At 44.5% G+C, this 22,830-nt stretch overlaps 2 protein-coding genes across 3 annotated transcripts in view; both read right to left on the reverse strand.

The window, feature by feature from the left end:
* GIGYF2 (GRB10 interacting GYF protein 2) overlaps window positions 1-3,521 on the reverse strand; it is a 73,643-nt gene extending 70,122 nt beyond the window's left edge. The window contains exon 1 of one of the 2 annotated variants that reach the window (XM_081864596.1): window positions 3,413-3,521. The gene's annotated coding sequence lies outside the window, so the exon portion shown is untranslated. The remainder of the gene's footprint in view (window positions 1-3,412) is intronic. The other variant, XM_081864597.1, reaches the window with a different exon arrangement.
* A 5,132-nt stretch (window positions 3,522-8,653) lies between these two features.
* Window positions 8,654-22,830, reverse strand: part of EFHD1 (EF-hand domain family member D1) — a 28,714-nt gene continuing 14,537 nt past the window's right edge. Inside the window, exons 2-4 of the mRNA XM_081864636.1 lie at window positions 19,747-19,894; window positions 12,187-12,321; window positions 8,654-10,484 (exon numbers count right to left, since the gene is read on the reverse strand). Coding sequence (XP_081720762.1) covers window positions 10,350-10,484; window positions 12,187-12,321; window positions 19,747-19,894 — 418 coding nt within the window. The 3' untranslated portion in view covers window positions 8,654-10,349. The remainder of the gene's footprint in view (window positions 10,485-12,186; window positions 12,322-19,746; window positions 19,895-22,830) is intronic.

Raw genomic sequence — 22,830 nt, forward strand, 5'->3', positions numbered from 1 at the left:
AAGTTCACTAAGTGAAGTAAAACTACAGCAACAGCCTCCCAGATGTGAAGTCAATAACACTTACCAGGAGAGTTGGTGTGGTCAGGGGTGCATGGGCACACACAGTGGGGAATGCCACATTGGTTCCACCAGTGCACCCACACAGCCCCAATCGCACCATCCCATCCCATCTCCCTTGCAGGCTATTGCTATAGCTCCACCTTGCTGGGCAAGCCACTCCTGAAATTCAGTAAAGAAGTAAATGTTAATTCTCTGTCCATATTATCTCAAAGTAACCTGACAAGACAAAATCCATGAAATATAATCTTCCACATGCAGTTCCTAAACATTGAAGAACTGGACATTTAAACAAACTGCCCAGCGAGCCAACCAGTCAAGTAACAGTTTCTCTGGCAAGGATAACTTCAAAATGTGGTTATTGATCTAGGCTTTTTAAAGATAAACTATAGTTAAACAAGTGCTGTTTTTCTTAGAAAAAAGGGTGCTGGTACTCACCATGATCCCCCCTTTTCTCTCTCACACACACACTCTCCTGTCACCCCACAATTAATTAAAGCTCCACTTTGTGCACACCCGTCTTCAACCTCCCCCCCCACCTTGCCCAGTCCACTCTTCACACCCACCCTCCCATTTCTCCTTCTCCTCCCAGCCACCAGCCACACCATCCACACTCACCCCTACAGCTTGCCCCGCATCTAGGGGGAGAGTGTGCAAGGGGGAATGGTGCAACCTGTTGACTGAGAGCAGAAATAAAATCCCAAACAAGGGCCTCCTTTCCTTGCCGCCACCTCAGCCTCCTGCTTTTCACAACCCCCTTTTAGTCATGGTTGCTTGCTTGGTCTCACCACCCTCCATTTACCTTACTGCAAGGTTTGGGGGGGAAGGTGTTGGGTTCTCCTAGAAAAAAAGCACTGGTTAAAACTAATCATAGCTCCTGACTTGAACAGAATGGCAAATTGCATCTAGTATAAAACAAAACCAAATGCTTCTAAACTGCTCCTTGCTGCCTTACTGCTACTTAGAACATAGTTTGGATACAAGTAGTTTCTGCTGTGTCCTGTTCTCACTAGCTTTAGGTTCAGAGGAAAAGGTTGCTGGCAGACCTCTCCTTTTGTATGTTCTTATATATGTGATTGTTGTTTTCCAGAAGAGCTCTCCTTGTAAGAATAGCCTTCTGGTCTTTGAATCTGCTTGCTCAGAGGTGGGAACCTGTGGTCCTCCAGATGGTGATGGAATAGAATTATCATCATCATTGATCACTGGCTATGCTGGCTGAGGCTGACAGCCAATGTAGTCCAAAAACATATGAAGGGCCATAGGTTCCGCATCTCTTCAGGTATCTCACAATACAGTCGTACCTTGGAAGTAAAACAGAATCTGTTCCGGAAGTCTGTTCGACTTCCAAAACTTTTGGAAACTAAAGCACAGCTTCTGATTGGCTGCAGGAAGCTCCAAAAATAGTTTGGAAACCGGAATAGTCACTTCTGGGTTTGCGGCGTTTGGGAGCCAAAACATTCGAGAACTAAGCTATTCGAAAACCAAGATACAACTGTATCACCATGCTTGCCTCACTTTTGCTTCCCATACAGATATGTTGATGCTCATCCTTTGCATCTGGCCACAAACTTGTTTGTCTACCTGATTGGCGTTCTTGGTCCTAATTTTATTGTGCCTCTTGACCATTCTCCCTACAGCCAGTCCTGCAAAGTCTCTGTGCAACAGCTCCTGTAAGCTCATCAGCCAACACAATTATATTAATGATACTGCTATAAATAATGCAAAGGCCATTTATTAGACTAGTATTTTCTTCAGATCAGGTTATAACCACAAAGTGGCTCACTATCCTGAATAAGCTTCAGAAAACAAATCTGTCTTGCCTGTGTCTCTTTTAATACTCTTTGCTTGGTTTATAATATCCAGTGATGGCCAGCTCCATCTTTAATGGCAATCACCTTGAATGTCCAACAGTTGAATGTGAAGTAAGAAAATCTGTAAGAGCACTGCTTTTGTGGAACTTTGAAACATATTATCAGCTAAATAAAAAACCCAAGATTAACAGTGATACAGTGATTCCAGTTTTTTAAAAAAATTCAAACTGATGGGAAGTGTAGTGGAAATGGATCTCTTCTGAGATTTCTTAAGAGTCACTTAAAAAAACAACTTCAGTGACAATTAAAAAAAAGTAATTTTGCAAACTAGTATCCCTGGAAATAAGGTTGCAAACATAAGACTTATCCTAGTAACCCATTTGCTAAGGACTAGTAGTAAAATATTTCTGGTCATTTAAGAAATTATTCTGCTACACCATGTATTATTTTCCAACTGTAAGTAAACTAGCAATTATATGAATTGAAGTTATGTATCATTTGTTCATAACTATCTTCCAGGTTGCTTGTGGGCTTCTTACAGGCATCTGGTTGGCCACTGTGAGAAAAGAATGATGAATCAGACAGGCCTTCAGTCTGAAGCACTAGAGCTCATATTTTTATGCACAAATCTCAATACTACTTCACAGAGAGAATGAATAGTAAGAGAATATTCAAATTAACAGATTGCTATCATGCTGTCCAGAACAGTTTGTTACTTGAGAAATGACCAATATATGTTTAACCAGAGTTTCTACATCTTCTACACCCCCCTGTATTTAGTGGAAGTACGCGTCATTTCTAGTGGCCAGTATATACCTTCACTGTCTGAAATCTCAGGAGTCACCAGATATTATCAGCTTCACTTTAAACACCACTATCACCCCACAGCTTTCCCCCAAAGTACACACAAGCCTCCATTTGTAAAGCCCTCGTCATGAGTGCCGGTATAATGTTCAACTAACCGGCTCATTAGGCAACAGCTGCTGGAGCCTTCCTTCCCCCTTGGCGTTGACAAGTCATGGCCATGGAGTAGGAAAGGAAAGGTCTCTTTCTACAGAACGAGTTGAAGAGGAAATGGTCGCAGGGGGAAGCACACAGGGACTGGGAATAACTGCACGTTCCTGTGTAGCTGCCAGCCAAGGAGTAAGTCAGTATCACCCGCCCACCCGGACCCAGCAGTTCCTGCCAATATGCCGCATGGAGAAGGAAAGGCCCACAGCTGTCTTGTGTCAGGTCTGAGCCAAGGCAGCTCCTAACCCCTCAGAACTTCCTCCCACCCGCCCAGGCACGGCAAACCACCCAGCAGCCCACGCCACAGCCAAGGAAGCCCGACGCCACGCTCAAGCCCGTTTTCCATCGGCTGCCATGGGCTTCTCCGGACACGAGACATACGGGAGACCGGTGCTCGGCGAGAGGCCTAGGCGTGTTCGCGCGGAAGGGCCGCGACAGAGGGGCAGCCGCTTGGACCTGAGGGGAAAGCGGGAACTCAGCGAGGGGGTCGCGCCCGAAAGGGAGGGTGCAGGACGGCCAGGGGGTCGGTTTACCTGAGGTCGCGGACGGAGAGCCTCTCGGATCCAAAGCCAATCCTCAGCACCGACAACACAAGATGGCTGCCGCGCCGCCACGCAAGGTCATGTGACCTCGCTGCCGTGACTCCGCCCCTTTCCTTCCCCGCAGGCCGCGGACCGAGGGACCGGGAGAAGTCGCGCTCTCGAACGCGGGCGCCAACGGCGGCTCCGCGAGCGGAAGCCGCGCTCCCTCGTCTCGGTCTTCTCGCAACGGCGGAGGCGCCTGAGAAAAGGGCCCGTGGTCTCACTCTGTGGTACCTACACAGGGATAGCTAGTGTCTGTGCGTGTTTTCTCTCACACACGGAAACGGAGTTGCTCCCTCACGCAGAGTCACTAAAACACTAATTAGAAGAACCTCGACCGTCCACAGTCGACGCTGAGGGAAGGAACCGAGCCTTGTTCTTGACAGTTCAGAAAGATCACTGGCGGGCAACGAAGAAGACACTTTGATCTGTTGTCACAGGGGCACCACCAGCGCTGTGTTTCACTACACGACCAAACACGGGACGGCGTGCGTGTGTTTGTGTCAGTGCCCACAATGGGATGCCAACCTGCTAGTTTCTTTAAAATTCCTGTGCCACTAGAGGGCATACGACAGGAGGAGGAGGAGGAGGCAGAAAAGAGGCCAGAAGCCCTCCTGCTAAATACTGTAGTCAAAGCACACTCCAGTTCAAGAAGCAGAGCGGAGCTTCCTTTCTGGGGCAAATACAGTCATTTTGTCCATCTAAATTTCTACCTTGCCCTTCTCTCAAAGGAGCACAAGGCAGCAAAGACAAAAGTGATAAAATAATACTTTTAAAAATGAAATGAGAACCATTTAAAACACCTAAACACATTTAAGAGTACCTAAATAAATGCAAAGCAACCATATTATCTGACAGCTAATAAATTTAAGGTTGCCAAGAATAGTGTCTTCCAGCCACCCAATGCCTGGCTGAGCAAGAATGCTTTAAAACCCCTCCTGAAAGTTAATAATGAGGGCGAGACACACCCACCACCAGGGAGGCCGTTCCATCAGCTGGAAGCCACTGCTGAGAAAGCCCTGCCAGAGGTCAATGCCAACTGAGCAGCACCCAAAGGCAGCAGTACTAACAGAGCTTGCGGGTGGGGTAAAGTTTCATCAGGTAAACGCAGGTGGAAAGAGTTAACCTCCTACCAGCACACCCAGCATGGTGTTGATGGGGGTGAGGACCTTGTGGTTTTTGTTTTAAAGAGAAACACATCTAATGATCACACATTTAAGATATTGTTTGGGATCAGGATTTTAGATGATCAATACCTAGCATAACTTGTAAAAATAAAGGCTTGATAGAAGCAGAGATGGGGTTCTTGTACAGTACATAAGTGTGAAGATGCACTATGACAAACTGGGCCTCTCATCCCATTCATGGTCTCATGTTGCAGGGGCATAGCGTGGTGGGAACAGGGGGGCTGTAGCCCCAGGTGTACGGTTTTTAGGAGGCGTCAACCAGGCATACCAACACAGGGATCCCCATCCTGCCCTGCCTGCCATCAGGGGTCTCTGGGCCCCAAAGCCACCACACCCTTGGCCCCCTTGCTGAATGGCCACCCGGCCAGCATCCGAGAGATTCGCCCACCAAGGGTTGCATAGGATGACCAGGTTCCCCTATGCATGGGCGGTGCAGGGCAGCCTTGTGAACCCTCTGTGCCCCACACCCACCCAGCGGTGAGGGCTGGGCAGTGGCACAGCAGACTTTGTTCACCCTCTGTGCCCTGCACCTACTCCTGCCTGGTGCGCCCATCCCAGGCACCGACAAAGGACGTAACGCCTCCTCTCATACACAAATCAGTATGAGGAACTGTTGGAATGACAGTGCTTCAGGCACCACTAGTATTTGAGGTAAAATTAGCCCCTACTAGAAATGGCACAGCATCTTAAAAAGCGGAGATATCACCTTGCCAACAAAGGTCCGTATAATTAAAGCCATGGTTTTCCCAGTAGTGATGTATGGAAGTGAGAGCTGGACCATAAAGAAGGCTGATCACTGAAGAATTGATGCTTTTGAATTATGGTGCTGGAGGAGACTCTTGAGAGTCCCATGGACTGCAAGAAGATCAAATGTATCCATTCTTAAGGAAATCAACCCTGAGTGCTCACTGGAAGGCCAGATCCTGAAGCTGAGGCTCCAATACTTTGGCCACCTCATGAGAAGAGAAGATTCCCTGGAAAAGACCCTGATGTTGGGAAAGATGGAGGGCACAAGGAGAAGGGGACGACAGAGGACGAGATGGTTGGACAGTGTTCTCGAAGCTACAAACAAGAGTCTGTCCAAACTGCGGGAGGCAGTGAATAACAGGAGTGCCTGGCGTGCTCTGGTCCATGGGGTCACGAAGAGTCGGACACGACTAAACGACTAAACAACAACAAAGAAATGGCAGCTTTCTTTGTGTTGGCACTTAATACAGTAAGTCCATGACTTATGTGGGGGTTACATTCCAGTAATAGCACCTAAAGCCAAAATAGTGTATAGTCAAAGAACATTGGGTGCAATTGCAGGTGGAATTGCCATTCCCCCCCCCCCGGACACCCACCCTCTTAAAAAAAATATTTTTGCCAAACACACATAAAGCTGATTGTGCACAAGTTAAATGTGTGCAAGTTGTGAGTGTACTGTACTGTGAAATTTCCTCTTTATTGAACTGGGTAGCACTGCTTCACTGCACGCTTTATGACATCTGTGAAGGTATTTTTTAATTACACCAGGCTTTCCCAGAGTGAAGATTGCTGTTAACATACATGAGGTAGATTGTTGCTGTGCATTTGGTTTTGGTTTTCTTAAGTTTTTTTATTATGTTATATTATTTCATTTAATTATAAGCTGCTTTGCAGGCCTCATGGCTAAAAGGTGCCCTATATTACTTAGGTAATAAAAGGATTCTCCCTGATTATATGGTGAGAATTTCTCAGTACTAGGAAAAGATCCCTATGTTTCAAGCACATTGGCAATGAGCCAGGGTCTGAAGAATCCCTGCACCTAATCTGCTCATTATACCATACTTTACTCTTTCAGTCAACACCAGTGCAATTGCCAAGTTGCCACCTCTTTAAAAGCCCATTAAAAAACTTGCCTGGTGGCATTATAGGTGTTTTCCCTTCACTACCTGGAGACCATAATTGCCTTGAAACCTTCTCATTGGTATGCCATGAGTGCAGCTCTTGGTTAAACCCATCTGCCCAACCTAGTTTTGTATCCTCTGTCAGCACACTGCTTAACTTGTGGTACCACCATAGTTTTTTATTGCTCACTGCTAAAGTCAGGAACTTGTTGAAGGAACTGTGCAGAAGTTTCAAACATAGGTAACACTTCTTAGGAGACACTCAAGGTGTCTAGTCTGAATTTACTATATATATATATATATATATATATATATATATATATATATATATATGAATTGCCCCGAGACCTCTGGGTATAGAGCGGATTATAAATTCAATAAATAATATTATTTACAGATTTCAGCGCTGTGCATTATGGAATACGCACACGTCTAAGGAAAGCAGTGGGGCAGACAGAAAACTGCTTGGACCTGTACCTAGAAAACACAGGACAAGCAGAAAACCATTCAAACCCGTGCTTTCTAGGTACAGGAAAAGCAGAAATGTGGATGGGCCCTAATTTCCATATGTCATAGTACTGAACTATACTGCATAATCCTAGCAAGATGGATACTGCTGACATCAGAAGAATACTGTTCCCATGTATGCCTCTTGAGCAGGAGGGGGATTGGAGGCACCGTGTTGCGGGAGCTGTGCTCAGACAGATAGGAGCGAGACCTACCTCTCTGGATTCTTATACTGTACTGTATTTAACATTTGTGAGAGTTCTGAGTCCCTCCAGTAGGTGGTGCTTAAACAACAGGAATGTGTGTCCTTAATTTTAATTAATAGTGCAAAGCTGAAAACCCAAGAATTATTCAATTAAATGTCCTATGATTTACCCTTCATCCTGTCACTGATAGCCTTGTAGTTTCTTTTTTCCTGTTCAAGTCCCCGTAAAGGCAATTGGAATAGGCAAGGATAGGTTGTTCAGTGCTTCCTTAACTGAAATTTCATTTTTTTCCTTCAAAATAAACAAGTAAAAAGTCTCTTTACAGACTGACTGCATTTGAATGATCATCTCTTAGCTTATATATCTTTAATACAGTCAATGACCAGAAATCTCTTAGCTTAAAAAGTCAGCGTGCAAAGAATAATATTGGCCATGCACAAAGTGCCTTCACGTGAGCCAGCAAACAAACCAGGAAGGAAGTATTCCATTAGCTATGGATCTGATCATTGTACAGTATGATGTTTTCAGCTACTTCATTATACACCACCATTATTTGTTGTTCAGTTGCCAGTTTATAAGTATTCTTAAAAACAAATAAACATTTCCCTATTTCATCCAAACTAGGAAACAGGTAGTTAAAGGGCTTTGGAACAAGTCAGCCTATTAGCCCGAATCCCAAAGACAAGCAGCCACTCTCTTTCATCAAATAGCTCAAAATAGCTCCAAAAGTGGCATATTGATCTAGGTCATTTCACAGGAATTTTACAGAAGATGGCGGGGAGGGAAGTTAAATAGTTGGATCTAGGACATTGCCTATTCATAGACTCTCTAGAATAAGGAGAAGGAACTGTTGGCCCTCCATATGTCCTTGGACTCCTATCAGCCGTGTGGCCAGTGGTCAGTGAGAATTGATTTATTACACCAGTGATCACTTTACACTTTAAAAAAGGTCTCAAATGGATTTACAATACAGTGGTACCTCGGGTTAAATACGCTTCAGGTTACAGACGCTTCAGGTTACAGACTCCGCTAACCCAGAAATATTACCTCGGGTTAAGAACTTTGCTTCAGGATGAGAACAGAAATTGTGCTCCAGCGGTGCGGCGGCAGCAGGAGGCCCCATTAGCTAAAGTGGTGCTTAGGGTTAAGAACAGTTTCAGGTTAAGAACGGACCTCTGGAACAAATTAAGTACTGTACTTAACCCGAGGTACCAGTGTATATACAATACAATAAAGCATATTAAACAAAGCACAATATATATAAAGTAGCAATTATATTAAAAAATACTAAATCCCAGATCGAGGTTTGTATCTAAAGAAGTACTAAATCACTCATTGCATTAGTGCAAGGATTTTAGTTTGCACCACAGAACTCCGCCCCCTCCTTCTGCCATGAAGGATGAGACAGAATAAAAGGATTTCAAGTTAGCCTCCAGCAAGTTAGAAAAGTTTTATTTGCATAACTAAGCAACAGGGGAAGAAAAATCAAACTTTTGCATGTATAAAAACATTTATTATAAATATTTTAGCTAAAACGTGATTTTTATCAAATATAATCTGTGGTCTTGCAAATACAGTATTAAAAAATTGTTTAGCAATTTCCCCACCTATTATTAATTATCAGATGGGCTCCCTTTGTTATTCCACACTCACAGTTTAGTGTCACAGTGTAAAAAGCTAAAAGACAGTGAAAATAAAGTTGAGGATGAGAGATCCAGTTTATGATCAGATGACAAGCTTGGCAAGGAAGAGGATGTTTTCCTTTTCTATACATGAAGATATATATACACACAAGTATAAGTTCTGAATATAGTACAAGCTTTCTGAGCAGAGTAACATGCTGCTTTCTGCTTTTGGAATCTATTTTCTCTTGCAAGCAGAACTGGCTGTTTTATGTAAGTGTTAACTCTACAGAAGCTCTTTCATTTGCACCAATGTTTACAAGAAGATTAAAAATTCCATGGGGTGGGAAGCCACTGTGTCCCCAAAACTGTACTAATCCACTTCACTGAACATCTTATTGATTGATGTTTCCTTGCTTCTTAAAATCCAATGGCTTTAAAAATAAAAAGGAGAAAGCTGAAAACAGCTATGGACTTACACAGAGAATGCAATGGAATGTGGCCAGAACTTAGCAGTTCTATTTGTTGCTCAAAAAGTACAGTCGTTTGTATACATGGAAAGGGTAAAATTGAATGGTGACTGCTGTATCCCTGAACAGAATCTTTATGAGTTAAAAAATGGCATGGACCCAGAAAAGCATGAGTAGAGTTCTGCCTACACAACAAGGTTTTCCTGCCACCTCTTTCAAGTCATGGTACCTTGTGTCCCCTTGAAAACCTGCTTGCAGGGGTCAAGGGATGATGGGGGATATGCAATGTGGGGGCTGCATTGGAAGGGTGGGGTAGTATTGGGGACCAGCTTGCACAAGAATTTGAGGACTGAGTGGAAGACGTGCCTGCTATTCACCCAAGAAGCTCTTTGGATCTCAGCCAATATTTACTAACTGGGTTTCCCTTCATTACTGGGGAGCTGTTGTACCAAAAAGCTGTTGTCTTTCCCCTCCACCCCCAATAGTGAGCACAAAGACGGAAAAGAATGATACATTAGGAACTGGGGCATTTATTTGCACATGAAAGGATTGTGATCTGCACCTAGAAGAAGGGTCAGCTTGTTTAGAAGCAAGAAATGGTTTTGAAAAATTCAGGAGGAGTCAAAAGGTATACAGAAAGGAAGCCCGAGGGAAATTACAGAGCTATGACACAGAGACATTCAGAAGGACACAAGGAGTGTTTTCTGACCAAGATGCAAATGGTAAGCACTTTTATCAGGTGCTACGATCATCTGCCTCAGGCTAAAGCATTAGGACATTTTGATTCTTCTAAGAAATGCCTATTACAGAAATAAAGGGGGTTGCTTGAACCACTCCTGGTTTTGCATGTTCTGAATGCCACTGTGTGTATGGCACACCCCCCACCCCCAGCATCTAAGTAGGAGGCTCAGAAAAAGAAAATAAAAGGCTTCAGATCAGTTTTGTTCCCTCTCCTGGTCCTTCGCCTAGTCAAAGGCAAAACTTGTAAGATTGTACAAAGTCCCTCAGGTGGCCGATAGGTTGCCTCAGTTATTGACTGAATGCAGACTTGAGTTCTCGGAAGGCTGCTCTGCGGTGACGTCTCTCCTCTTCTTCACGTTTTCGCTCATCTTGCTCTGCTTTTATCTCTGCTTCAAACTTACTGGCTGAGGACAAAGCTTGAACCTAGAAATAGAGGAATAAAATTGTAACACAAAGGAAAGATTGAAAGATGGGTTCGTATTACATCTGGGGTAGGGGACCTCTGGCTTGTGGGACAATTTTGGCCTATTAGGCCCATGAGGCAATTTCCCCAAACCACACCCACCTGTGAACCAGTGGGTGCCATGGGGTGACAGTTGATGGGACAGAAATTTAATTCTGTTGGCTAACTTGCCAAAGTTGGTCTGCAAGGGGCGGGGGAGATATATAAACATCTGGCTTGCAGGGTCAAAAAGATTCCTACCCTTGTATTCCATCATTTCACTTATCTAAGACAGCTAGCTCTTAGCTGCCCTACAGGTGCTGTGAGATCACCAGTTCTAGCCAGAGTTGTACACAGTCAGCTTCCAGTACTGACAGACACTTACCGTATTTTTCGCACCATAACACTCACTTTTTTCCTCCTAGAAAGTAAGGGGAAATGTCTGTGCGTGTTATGGAGGAAATGCCTACGGGTGGCATGCCTACGGATTTTCCTCCTCTAAAAACTATGTGCGTGTTATGGTCGGGTGCGTGTTATAGAGCGAAAAATACGGTAATTTCCCCTGAACTTGATCTGGGAGAAAGGATGGTGTTTTAACCAAAACCCCCAATGGACTCATCCACACACCCTGTTAATGCTTGCATCTCCCAGACTAGAAACAAGTTCAGAAGAGACACGTATGAAAAACTATATGCTGCAAACCATCTAAGTCCTCAGGCTGTTAAGCACAGCTATTTCTCTAGCCTGTACAATGTAACTAATACCACAGGTTGCACACCCAATGGTTCTGTTTACATCCAGGTGACCAGAGTCAGCTATCTTTGTGTCAACCAAACACTATTTTAGTTCAGAATATGGTTAAATGCCCTGACTGGTTGTGCTCACCTTGATTTACTGTAAATTTACTGTAATTTAATTTAGGGAGAAAAATATATTGTGACCAAGCACCAGGGGTACTACTAAAGAAGAATTATCAGTACTGAACTTAATAGATGACAGTTATCACCTTCCCTTGGTCTTGGCCTATGAGACTTTACCATGCAATTGGAATTATCTGCAGAGAGGGGCAGATCATGCTGTATATTCACAGCACAGCTTTCGCCAACCTGATGCTTTCCACATGCTTTGGACTACAACTGCCATCAACCCCAGCCAGCACTGGGCTTATGAGAACTGTAGTCCAAAACACATGGAAAGCACTGGGGTGGGGAAAACTCCCACCATACAAAGATTTGGGGGAGGTGTTACAATACCTCAAAAGTAGCCAACAAGATTGACTTGGTGGTTGTTGTTTTTTTTAAAAAAGAAAACTATGTGGCTTTTGTTTTCATAGTGAGACACAGGAAACGGAACAAGCATTCATTAGATCTGATTCATCCAGTCTCGGTTCCAGTTGCACTTTCACCCAATCTGAAACAGTTGCACTTTCAGCTTTTAACACAGCACTCTGGTTTACATTAAAGCAGGTAAATTTCCAGGTGCACCACTTTCCCAGTGTGAATCGTTAACTTGTACTCTAGGTGGTATCATTGAGTTGACATACAGCAGAATCCGACACATGGTTACTCAGAAGTAAAACTCCCTGTGTTCAATGGGGCGGGCATACTTCCTAGGGTGATTAAGATTGCAGCCTAAGACTTATGAACCCCTCCATCACCTGATTCTAAGGTATGTTTTTCCTACCTTTGCTTCAAAGAAGTTCTTGGCTCCTTTCACTCCCTCAAGGGCGACATCTATTTCGGAAAGTTTTGCCAAAGCCAGCAGGCCACTGTCTTCTTCAAGCTCCCCAGCTGCAGCTTTGTGGAAAATGAGTAGAAACTATACAAGAAAAAAAATAGTAATTTAGAAAAAAGTAACAGGATGAGCACTTAAGCCTAAACTTTCATGACTGGGAGCTGTAACAGATTAGGCAGGAAAATCTGTAATAAAGTACAGTGGTACCTCAGGTTACCTCAGGCTTCCAGCTCTCACCTGTTACTCTGCAGCCACATTGGGACTTGCCCAGAACCTGACATCACATATGACAATAAGGTGTGGGGCAGGTGGGCATGGTTTCACAGGGAAGTTTATATATTCCTGAGCCACCCTCAACAGTTTATATATTGCTAATACTGCAATACTCCAACTCTTCTTCTACAGTCAAAGGACTCATCTAAGGTCCTAAATAGCATAAAACATCCAAACAGGGAATGCCAGTACTACAGTAATTCAGCTTTCAAATTTCGTATGTGTGTGATCAGAGTGGATTTCCATCCTCTGAAAAGCTCACATTCTCTCACTACAGGGCAGCATGCAAGATACCAGAAACTGCATCCAGCTTCTTTCATCAGGAAATTAGGCATCTGGCAGAACCCTTTGTTCCCAAGCTTCCCCCGCATGCCCCCCCAGCTCCCAGCTGCTTACTAATTCAGCGTTTAAAAAAAACAAAGTTGAAAAATTCCCAAAGTCCCTCAGGGATGGGAGGGGGAGCATTACGAAACTGCTGGGCTCTTTTCTAGCAGCAAATATAGGATGGGTGTGTCCAGCCAAATGTTTGGTAAGTTTTGCTGCCGCAGTGTGCTTGACAGGTCCTTATACTGAATCACATTCCCAGCCTCAACACATCCCTCAAGAGTGACACCGCCATGACACTGCCATGACTCACTCCAGAGGCTGAAAGGATGGAGGGAAGGGCTCTATGACTGGGCTAACACCCCTCCCACAAGATTCCCTTCTGAGAGTAGCATAAGTTTGCTTCCAATACTTGGCAAGTGGCTAAAAGCTTTTCTGCAGCTGGGAAAAAATATGTATGCAGTTACAAAGCTGCCTTTTATAGTGATACATTAGTCCATCTACAATGCCATCTACTTTGCCTGGCAGCAGCTCACCAGTCTCTAGCAGAGATCCATTTAACAGAGACCGAGGAAGGTGCCAATCCTGAATCTCCTGGGTGTATAAACTGGAAGAAGCTGGTTTTTAATCAGCTGTGCCCACCTGAGATATTGGTGCAGGACCAATAGAAAAGGGTTGTAGTGATCTGTAATAATTCTATACCGCTTGGCTAGACTTTCTGTCCAGTCCATTGCCAGGTTGGAGGGCTTCTACCTGGTGGTGGGCAACTAGGTCCAAATAAGGATTCAATCACTGTGCCACCTACCCGGCCTGAGATGACAGCAGTAATTATTATGGATTTTCTGGACTCTGCCCTACAGAATCACTACTTCCTGTTGAGGGTGGCTCAGGAATATATAAATTTCCCTGTGAAACCATGCCCACATGCCCCACACCTTATTGTCATATGTGATGTCAGGTGCTGGGCAAGTCCCAATGTGGCTGTAGAGAAACAGGTGAGAGCTGGAAGCAAGCTCTCGAAAGGTTCCTTTGTTAGAGCAAGGTGCACTCCAACTTCTGTTGTCTATGCTTTGATAACCTCTTAGGTTAGATGACTGAAGCGTGTTATATGAAGAGGCTTTGGAAACTGCAGCTGGTGCAGAATTCGGCAGCAAGGTTGCTTAATGGGGCAAGACGGTTTGAACATATTACACTGTTCCTGGCTGGACAGCACTGGTTGCAGATTAGTCTGCGGGCCCAATTCAATTCTTTTTGACCTATAAAGTCTTAAATGACTCAGGACTGCAGTACCTCAAGGACCGCCTCTCTTCATATGAACCTACCCGGACCCTGAAACCTGTCAGGGAACTGCCATCAGCTCAGAGGCGAGAGGTGGAAGGGCAGATGTGTTACAGGGAGCCTCCAAAGATCTTGTGAAGCAGTTCTTCCTCTGGTGAGGAGGGAAGCCCTGCCTCCAGTGGGGAAGGGGCACAGGGATCAGAAGATGCTAGGGAGAGCCTCAACACCGAGCCTGAGCAAAGCGGAGGGGAGCCAAGTCCCCCTTTGCCAGCACCCACTCTGCGCAGTAGGTTTGGGTGCAGAGAGGGGAGGAGAAGGATGGGAGTCACACGACTGTTATGCTGGGGAAAGTATAAGGACCGCCCACTCCCAGATTCTGCTAGCGACTGAGCACACATGGACTTGAGACACTCTGCACTGTAAATAGTTTTGTACAGATAATAAAGCCTGGAAAAGACAGCTTGGAGTCTTGCCTGTTTGCTCTCGAGCAACCACACCAGCACCTGACAGCACCATTCCTCTTTAGCCATGCTTTGGGTTGATTAACATCCTATATTCTTTTAAATGTGTGGGTGGGGGAGGAGTGTTACTGGTCTGTTCTTGTTCTTGTTTTTATTATGTATTTTGTTTGTTTTTTAATCTTGTATTTTTATGCTGTGAACTGCTCTGAGATCTACGGATGAAGGGTGGCATACAAATTTAATAAATAACATCGCTTAAAAAATAATAATAAATAATAAACTCTGTCATGTCAATTACGTTCACCACCACTGAGCTATGGATCCTCTCAGTTTCAGTGGTGACCTATCAAAGTGATAAAGAAATAGCTACTATATTGAAAGAAGCCTGGTATAAGTAGCTGGTTTTCCGGCCTGTCCATTTTGGTGACCTTTGTGAGCTGGAAGCTATACACAAACAGATTTAAGATTTATTTAAATAACAGGTCCCGCTAACTGGGAGTGCATCCCATTCAAGCCATACGCACCCTTTCCTCAAACACAAGTAAGCACATCACATGCAGAACAGTCTTGTTCCAAACAAACTGAAGCTGCAGTTGCAATGTGGCCAATGGAGATCCTCCTGGCTTTCAGATTTTCTGATGCTTGCTTCGATCACTATTATACTAGATATTACTTCCCCCTGTTCCAACAACACCCCCTCACAGAAGAAGCACCCAAAGGTCTATTACCAGCAAATGTTCTGAGATCTAAGACCCACTCTAGTCCAAGGAATGTCAGGTTGGTCCCTGTAAACACGTTGGCATGACCAGCTGTAGCAGAGTGAACAAATGCTCCAGAGTCTTCTGCATTGGGCAGGTTCCTCCATTTGGCCGAGAAAGGAGGGAAATATGCTGTTGTACCAGCTGACACAGCCAGAAAAGGCATGTGGGAATGACTCACTAAACAGCTGGGAACAAGTCATAGGTGCAAGTTGCCAAGTCCAGATCATCTATGCGCAGGGGTAGAAGGGACTATTCTGTGTAAATGGCAAATGATTTGAGCACGTTCACATTGTCCGAATGCCTTCTGGAGAGATTCTTCACATTGCTACACAAACTTTTGGGGACATAATCCACAAGGCGTGGGTGTGTTCAGATTTTGCAAAGTCGTATGCCTACTGCGTGCTCTTCAGAAAGTAAGTAAAGAAACCCATACATCCAGCATAGTAGCCAAGCCTCAGAGTAGTGATTTAAAGGATGCTTTAGACCACTGTGTGGATGATGGGGCTGAGTCCATTTCCACACAACACAATTTTTTATAAGTAGGAAAAGGGCAGTTCCACATGTATCGTATCTGAATATTGGCCCCATGTTACTAACAGCAGACACTGATACAGAAAAGTTGCAGGCATATTGCTTAAATGCAACAACTTTCTTCACCTTGGGATCTGGGCTAGAATGGTGTGGAAGCAATTGGTGATATATTGATGGGTTGATAAGTACAAAATTAACTTTATTAAAACACCCCTTGGGAAAGGTACGGTGGAATAAGTAACCATTACAAAAGCAAACAGCTGCACAAGTTTCAGAGGTATGAAATGAACCTCCCTGGGGAATTCCTTTTCCTGCAGCAGAGGGCATAAGGTGCAGCCAGAATCAATATGGAAATAAATGCAATGCTCAACTGCTGCTGGTGGCCAACAGTGAGAGCCACACAGGCCGAGTAATAGGAAGTAAACAGGGACAAGTTGCTTATTTCTTGGTTGAAACTTCTAGCTGGCTTCAGCCTGAACAGAATCGCATATTCCCCCAGAGAGCAATTTTGCAGCCTTTTATAGGCTTGTTCCTCAGTTGCAATAGATCGGCACAAATCACTCTTTTCATCTACTTCCTTAATCCTATTTTTAAAATGCAGAGAAAGCAGTTCTAATTTCCTTGAACGTTGCATGTCTAATGAATCATCTTTTTTGTGCTGATCTGCAAGACCATGGTGGGCAAGCGAAATGCTCTCTTGCAAAGCAAGTAACTTTGCACTATCCCCTCCTGCTGCTCTTTTAGCTCTCATGGTGCCATCATGAGAAATAAAAAGTTTCAAACTTATTTACTGTCAAAAAAAGTTAATGCTCTTCCTTTTCTTTCCCACTGTAAAAAGCATCACGTACCGTATATGTTATACACTCCATAGTCTCCAGCGATCTACCTTCATAACGCCTTGCCATATCTCCTACCACTCAGCTCCCAGCTCTTGTCTCAACATACAACCATTTTGCACCCCAGCAGGGACTGGTTTCGCCAACCCCTAGGCATGCCTTTAGCTCAATCTATGGTTTAGGCTCCCGGCTTTCTGCCCTACCAGTCACAACGGGCCCCAGCTACCACTGTGTGTATGCATGAACACACACACACACACACACACACACATGAAGAATGACACATCCTTAGACTGCAGTTCCCTCGCCAATCCTGAACCCAAACAAAATCAGACAGCCATCCCAATCAAAAAACTAGCTGGTGAGTGAAAGTGGCCTTCATGAAGACAAAACAGGCCCCTCAATCACTTTTACTGCATAGTTTGTAATCTGTCAAAAAGAAATAAAAGGAGAATGGTTATGACACCTTTCTCAACTTATTTCCGATCATTTACTCATTGTCACAGGTAGGTAACAGGAGAGGCAGAGTTGGAGAAAGCTGTTCTGCCCTACTTGTCTTCCAGGAAGTCAAGATAATACTTCAAGGACAAAGAATGAATCCTCACACATTAAATTAGAACAGCAGCAGCAAAGCAGGTGTCTGGGTTCCATTAAGAGAGAATTAATTTAGCATAATGACCTAATCAGTGGGTGGTTTGCTGGACACTTTGGGGATATTTTGAGGGGGTGTGTGTGTGTGGAAGGGCCAATGTCCCACAGCTCACGTGGCCTGCTTGAAAAATCTGTCACCATTGCCCCACCTGCTAGAGGAGCAACTGGGGCATCAAGTAGCACTTCTCTAAATGGTGCCTTTTGGGCCATACTTGGTAAACAATATAACATAAAATATAAGCATAATAAAAACATCAGAACAGTAAAAAGGCAAAGGTACCCCTGACCGTTAGGTCCAGTCGCGGATGACTCTGGGGTTGCGTGCTCATCTCGCTCTATAGGCCGAGGGATCCGGCATTTGTCCACAGACAGCTTCCGGGTCATGTGGCCAGCATGACTAAGCCGCTTCTGGCAAACCAGAGCAGCGCACGGAAATGCTGTTTACCTTCCCGCCGGAGCGGTACCTATTTATCTACTTGTACTTAGACATGCTTTCAAACTGCTAGGTTGGCAGGAGAAGGACCGAGCAAGGGGAGCTCACCCCATTGTGGGGATTCAAACCGCTGACCTTCTGATCAGCAAGCCCTAGGCTCAGTGGTTTAGACCACAGTGCCACCCGCGTCCCATTAGAACTGTAGTCAAGATTTAAAAGTCATCCCAGAATGACATCATATATAAACAATAAAAAGCAGGAATTATAGTCAACAGTATTCATTCTCTCTCTCTCTCTCTCTCTCTCTCTCTCTCTCTCTCTCTCTCTCTCTCACACACACACACACACACACACACACACAACCAATTTATCCACCAAAAGCAAAAGTAGACAGAGTTTGCCTTGCACCTGAAAAGTAACAAAGGCACCAAGCGGATCTTCCTTGGAAGACAGCTTCACAATTGACATGCAACCACAGAACAGGCCTTCTCTTCAGTAGCCATCTACCTAAACTATGAAGGTAAGGGAACCTAGAGAGTTGTACTCAGAAACAAAATGGAAGCCAATGAACCTTTCTTGGGCACTATGTACCAGCCAGTCCACATCAACAGATTGGCTACCATATTCTGCATCAGATGAAGTTTCTGAACCCTTTTCAATGGTGTACCCACATATATTACAGCCTGAAAGTTACTAAAGCATGGCTAACAGTGGCTAGGTCATCCCTTTCCAAGAGAAAAACACAGTTGGCGAGCCAACCAAAGTTGGAAAAAGGTATTCCCAATGCATTATTTTGAAAACCTATCCTGCCAAATCACACACTGAGAAACAATGGTCTTGCTGATTAAGTGAATGACATGTCCAAAGATGGTACCATTGGAACTCTACTCCCTACAGCAGGGACGTCCAACTCCCAATAGACTGCGATCTACTCACAGTATAAAAAAATGGCAGTGATCTACACATTGTCATTGGATGGACCAAAGTTGTTGAGCTTTTTTTAGGAAGCCACAGTTGTTTCCTCCCTTTTTTTGGGGGGGGGAGATCACTGGGGGGCCAGAGATCTACAAGGATCTACCAGGAACACCCCACAATCTATCAGCAGGTCACAATCTACCTGTTAGACATGCCTGCCCTACAGAAAGGGGAGGCACTCACACTCAAAAGATTACATCAGGCACCCCCAAACTTGGCCCTCTAGATGTTTAGGGACTACAACTCCCATCATCCCTAGCTAACAGGACCAGTGGTCAGGGATGATGGGAACTGTAGTCCCAAAACAGCTGGAGGACGGGTTTGGGGATGCCTGGATTACATTTTCTGACTGTTCTGCCTCTTCAAGCAAGTGGAGCGAGACAATACCCATGTGGTAGTGCCTTAGTGCACACTTGAGAATGCCCCCTTCTGTACCTACTGCTACAATGAGGGGAATAATTTATTATAATGTGGCCCTGACTCCCAGAAGTTGAAATATGTAATAGCATTGTTACAAGCAGGTGACATTTGCAAACGGTGACATGAACAGCTGAGTGTAGCGTCACAAGAAAAGAAAATTGTTGAGAATTAGTTCAGCTTTCTCTTGATTAGGAAAGAAGTTTTCATATAAAAAAAATGAGGTGATTATTTCTTAGTTCTTCTACTTGCAACATGAAAAGTTTAGGTTAAAGGTTCTTCTGACCTTCAAGCCTCAGACTTTCAATCCACATAGCTTGTGTCTTACAGCATGCAAAGGATGTCTCCGTATCTAGTATCATGCCGCAACACCTGAGCCTGGGAAATTGCTATCTGGTGTTCAACAAGCTGGAGTTTTCCACAGAAGTTAAAGCACAGCTGCTCCAAACAGCATAGGCTTGAAGGAGGAAGTGAGTTGGTGAAGGACACATTTGTTGTGATAGCAGAAGTTCCACATTTTTATTCCCCATTTGGTTTTGCATTACATTTTATTTTCTGCTGACATTTACCTCACGGAAGCTGAGTTTGCCATCAAAGTCTTCATCCACTTCCTTGATCATGTTCTTCAGGCCCAGATGGGTCTGAGGTGCCCCAAGCTTCTCCATCATCAGCTTCAGTTCCATAAGGTCAATGTAACCATCCTTCCCAGAGTCATACCTAAAAAAGGAAGGGGAAAATGAGAGACATGAGAGATGTCAGAGAGACATAGCTTTGTACGCTCAAAGGCCTTCAGTTTAAGGAGTGGCTCAATGCTCCCTTGTACATAATGTAGTTCCAGCTAGTCAGTGCTGTCTCAAGACATTTTGGTGCCTGGTACAGATCCCCAATAGTGTCCTAAGAATGCTTTTAAAAGTCTCACTGGCACCATTCAGGCACAAATTCCTGCCTTCATCTGTTTACCCACTCCATGGTGCTGCCTGAAGGTGATCACTTTGCACAGCCACATGGCAGGGCCAGACTTGAAATAAGCTACTTCCAGAGCTCTCAAGTCTTTCATGACAGAGCATTCAACAGAGAAAGAGAAATGTAGGTTTAGGTTATCCAGAAAATTATCTGGCACAGAAATTTATACCATTGCCCATTTAAAAATAGTTGATACAGTCAAACCTTGGTTCCCGAACAGCTCCGTTTTGGAATGTTTCGGCTCCCAAATGTCAAGAACCAGGAAGTAAATGCTCCAGTTTTCGAACGTTTTTTGGAAGCCGGACATCTGACACGGCTTCTGCTTGAGTGCAGGAAGCTTCTGCAACCAATCGGAAGCTTCCAAAACGGATTACGTTCGACAACCGAGGTCTGACTGTACCGGCTTTCCCCAACCTGCTGCCCACCCCCAGATGTTTTAGATTAAAATATCAGAGATGTAGTCCAAAACATCTGGAAGGGGCAAGCTGTGGAACGATGTTTCAAATGGATGAAACACCCATTCAGTACTATCCAAATGTGCACATACTTGATGTTTACTAATTTCTAGTGTAACTTCTATGTAGGCAGTCAAGTGTGCAATCATGGACCACAGATGTCTTGAGACAAAAGTAAGTCAGATATCCACATAGTAAATATATCTTGACTTTAGAACCTATTTTTTGAAAAGATACCTAAGAAGTGGGCACTCATTTCTGAAAGGAGTGGCTGAGATCCCTTCAACTAAAATAATAATATTGATGTTGAAATGCATTTTCCTTTGATCAGCCCATTACATTATTCCAAAGATATGAAGCGCCTTTTAACGGCAAGTGTCTGGCTTCTGATTGCAAAACATGTGCTCAAACACACACACACACACACACACACAAACAGCTGAACTCAATGGCAGTGAAAATAGATGAACTGGAATCTAAAATTGGATAGCACAGTTCCAAGCACAACAAAGGAGCAGTTCATATATATAAATATATATATGGAAGTTTCCTTATCATGGGGGATGGGAGTGGGATGGGGAGCTGAATAATTACTGAAGCTTCTCTGTTCTGCGTTATCCTCCTAACTCTTTGCCACTCTCGCCAATATCCGGTTGCTGCCTTTTTTAAAAAAAGAAAAAGAAATGAATCCACAAGGGCAGAGACCCAGTTTTGCAGATAGGAAAGACCAATATAGAAGGAACAAAAAAGGGAGCAGGGAGCAATTAAGAGGGCCAATGTGTGTGTGTGTGTGTGTGTGTGTGTGTGTGTGTGTGTAGGGGCTGGGAACAGACACTCCTCCCTGCCCAATATAGAAACCAAAGGGGCTGCTACAGGACTCCTCCTCCTCTGCACTGGGCTGCTTCAGAAGGTACAGAACTTACGGGCTCTCCACTACTAGTCCTCAGCAGACTAGTAAAAACAGGCTGATAAATTCTGACAGCTTATTTACAAGGCTGCTGTAAACCGTCATTATAACCGGAAACCCCACAAGCAGTGATAGGTACTTGGAGCAGAAAGAAAACATTAAGCCCCTTTTCCTTAGCATGACACTCCACCTGTGGGGATAGGCGAATTGAAGCAAGGCAGTGCTCATAGAATCAGAGTTGGAAGGGACTCCAAGGGCCATCTAGTCCAACCCCCTGCAGTGCAGGAATCTCAGCTAGATCATACATGACAGGTGGCCATCCAACATCTGCTTAAAAACCTCCAAGGAAGGAGAGTCCACCACCTTCCGAGCAAGAACGTTTTACTGCCCATGTTCAAGGCAAGGCTATAGCAGGCAAGTGGATTATTATAATCTAAGGAGGACTCATGCACTTTCACCTACTTTGTTTGTTTCTTACCTGCACTTTGACATGGGGTCTCAGGGAGGTTTACAATGATTTAAAAATACAGTTTTGAAATCAGTTAAAACAAATTCCAGCCACAATTCCAGCAAAGATGGTGGGCTACGCTACACTACACTGCTACGCTCCGACATGAAGAGAGAACAGATAGCGCAATAAAAAGAAATACATCACGGGGAGTCACAGCCCAGGATAAAAAGGTATTTCTACAAACATAGGCTTACTAAAGGTATTCTGGAACCTTGGAAGCTGCCTTATATGAAACCAGACCATTGTGTCCATTTGGCTCATTATTGTCTCTATGCCAGAAGTGAGGAACCTTTGGCCCTCCAGATGTTGCTGAACTAGAAATCCCATCAGCCCCAGAAAAAGGATAGCCTAGCAGTGGTGGCCCTCCAGCTGTTTGGGGACTACAATTCCCATCATCCCCGACCACTGGTCCTGTTAGCTATGGATGATGGGAGTTGTAGTCCAAAAACAGCTGGAGGGCCAAGTTTGGCCACCGCTGGCCTATGAGCAGAGATGAAGGGAGTTGTAGTCCAAAAACAGCTGGAGGGCCAAGGGCTCCCCATACCTGTTCTGCACTGACTGGCTGTCACTTTCCAGGATTTCAGATGGGAGTCTCTCCCAGCACTACCCAGAGATGCCTGGGGACTTCTGCATGCGAACAGAGTAAATACTCTGCCACTGAGCTACAGCCATTCCTCTAGCTCAAAGCAATGTTCTGAAAGCTGAAAAAGAGGGGCTCGGATGCTGGTGCACAAGGAGGAAGGCAGCTTTGCAGGAGGAGCAATAGCTCCACAGGGGTTAACTGAGTGTACTCAGGATTCACAGCCACCGGAGCAAG

The sequence above is a fragment of the Podarcis erhardii genome (genome assembly GCF_964252035.2).
Source record: "Podarcis erhardii genome assembly, chromosome: 5".
NCBI lineage: Eukaryota > Metazoa > Chordata > Lepidosauria > Squamata > Lacertidae > Podarcis > Podarcis erhardii.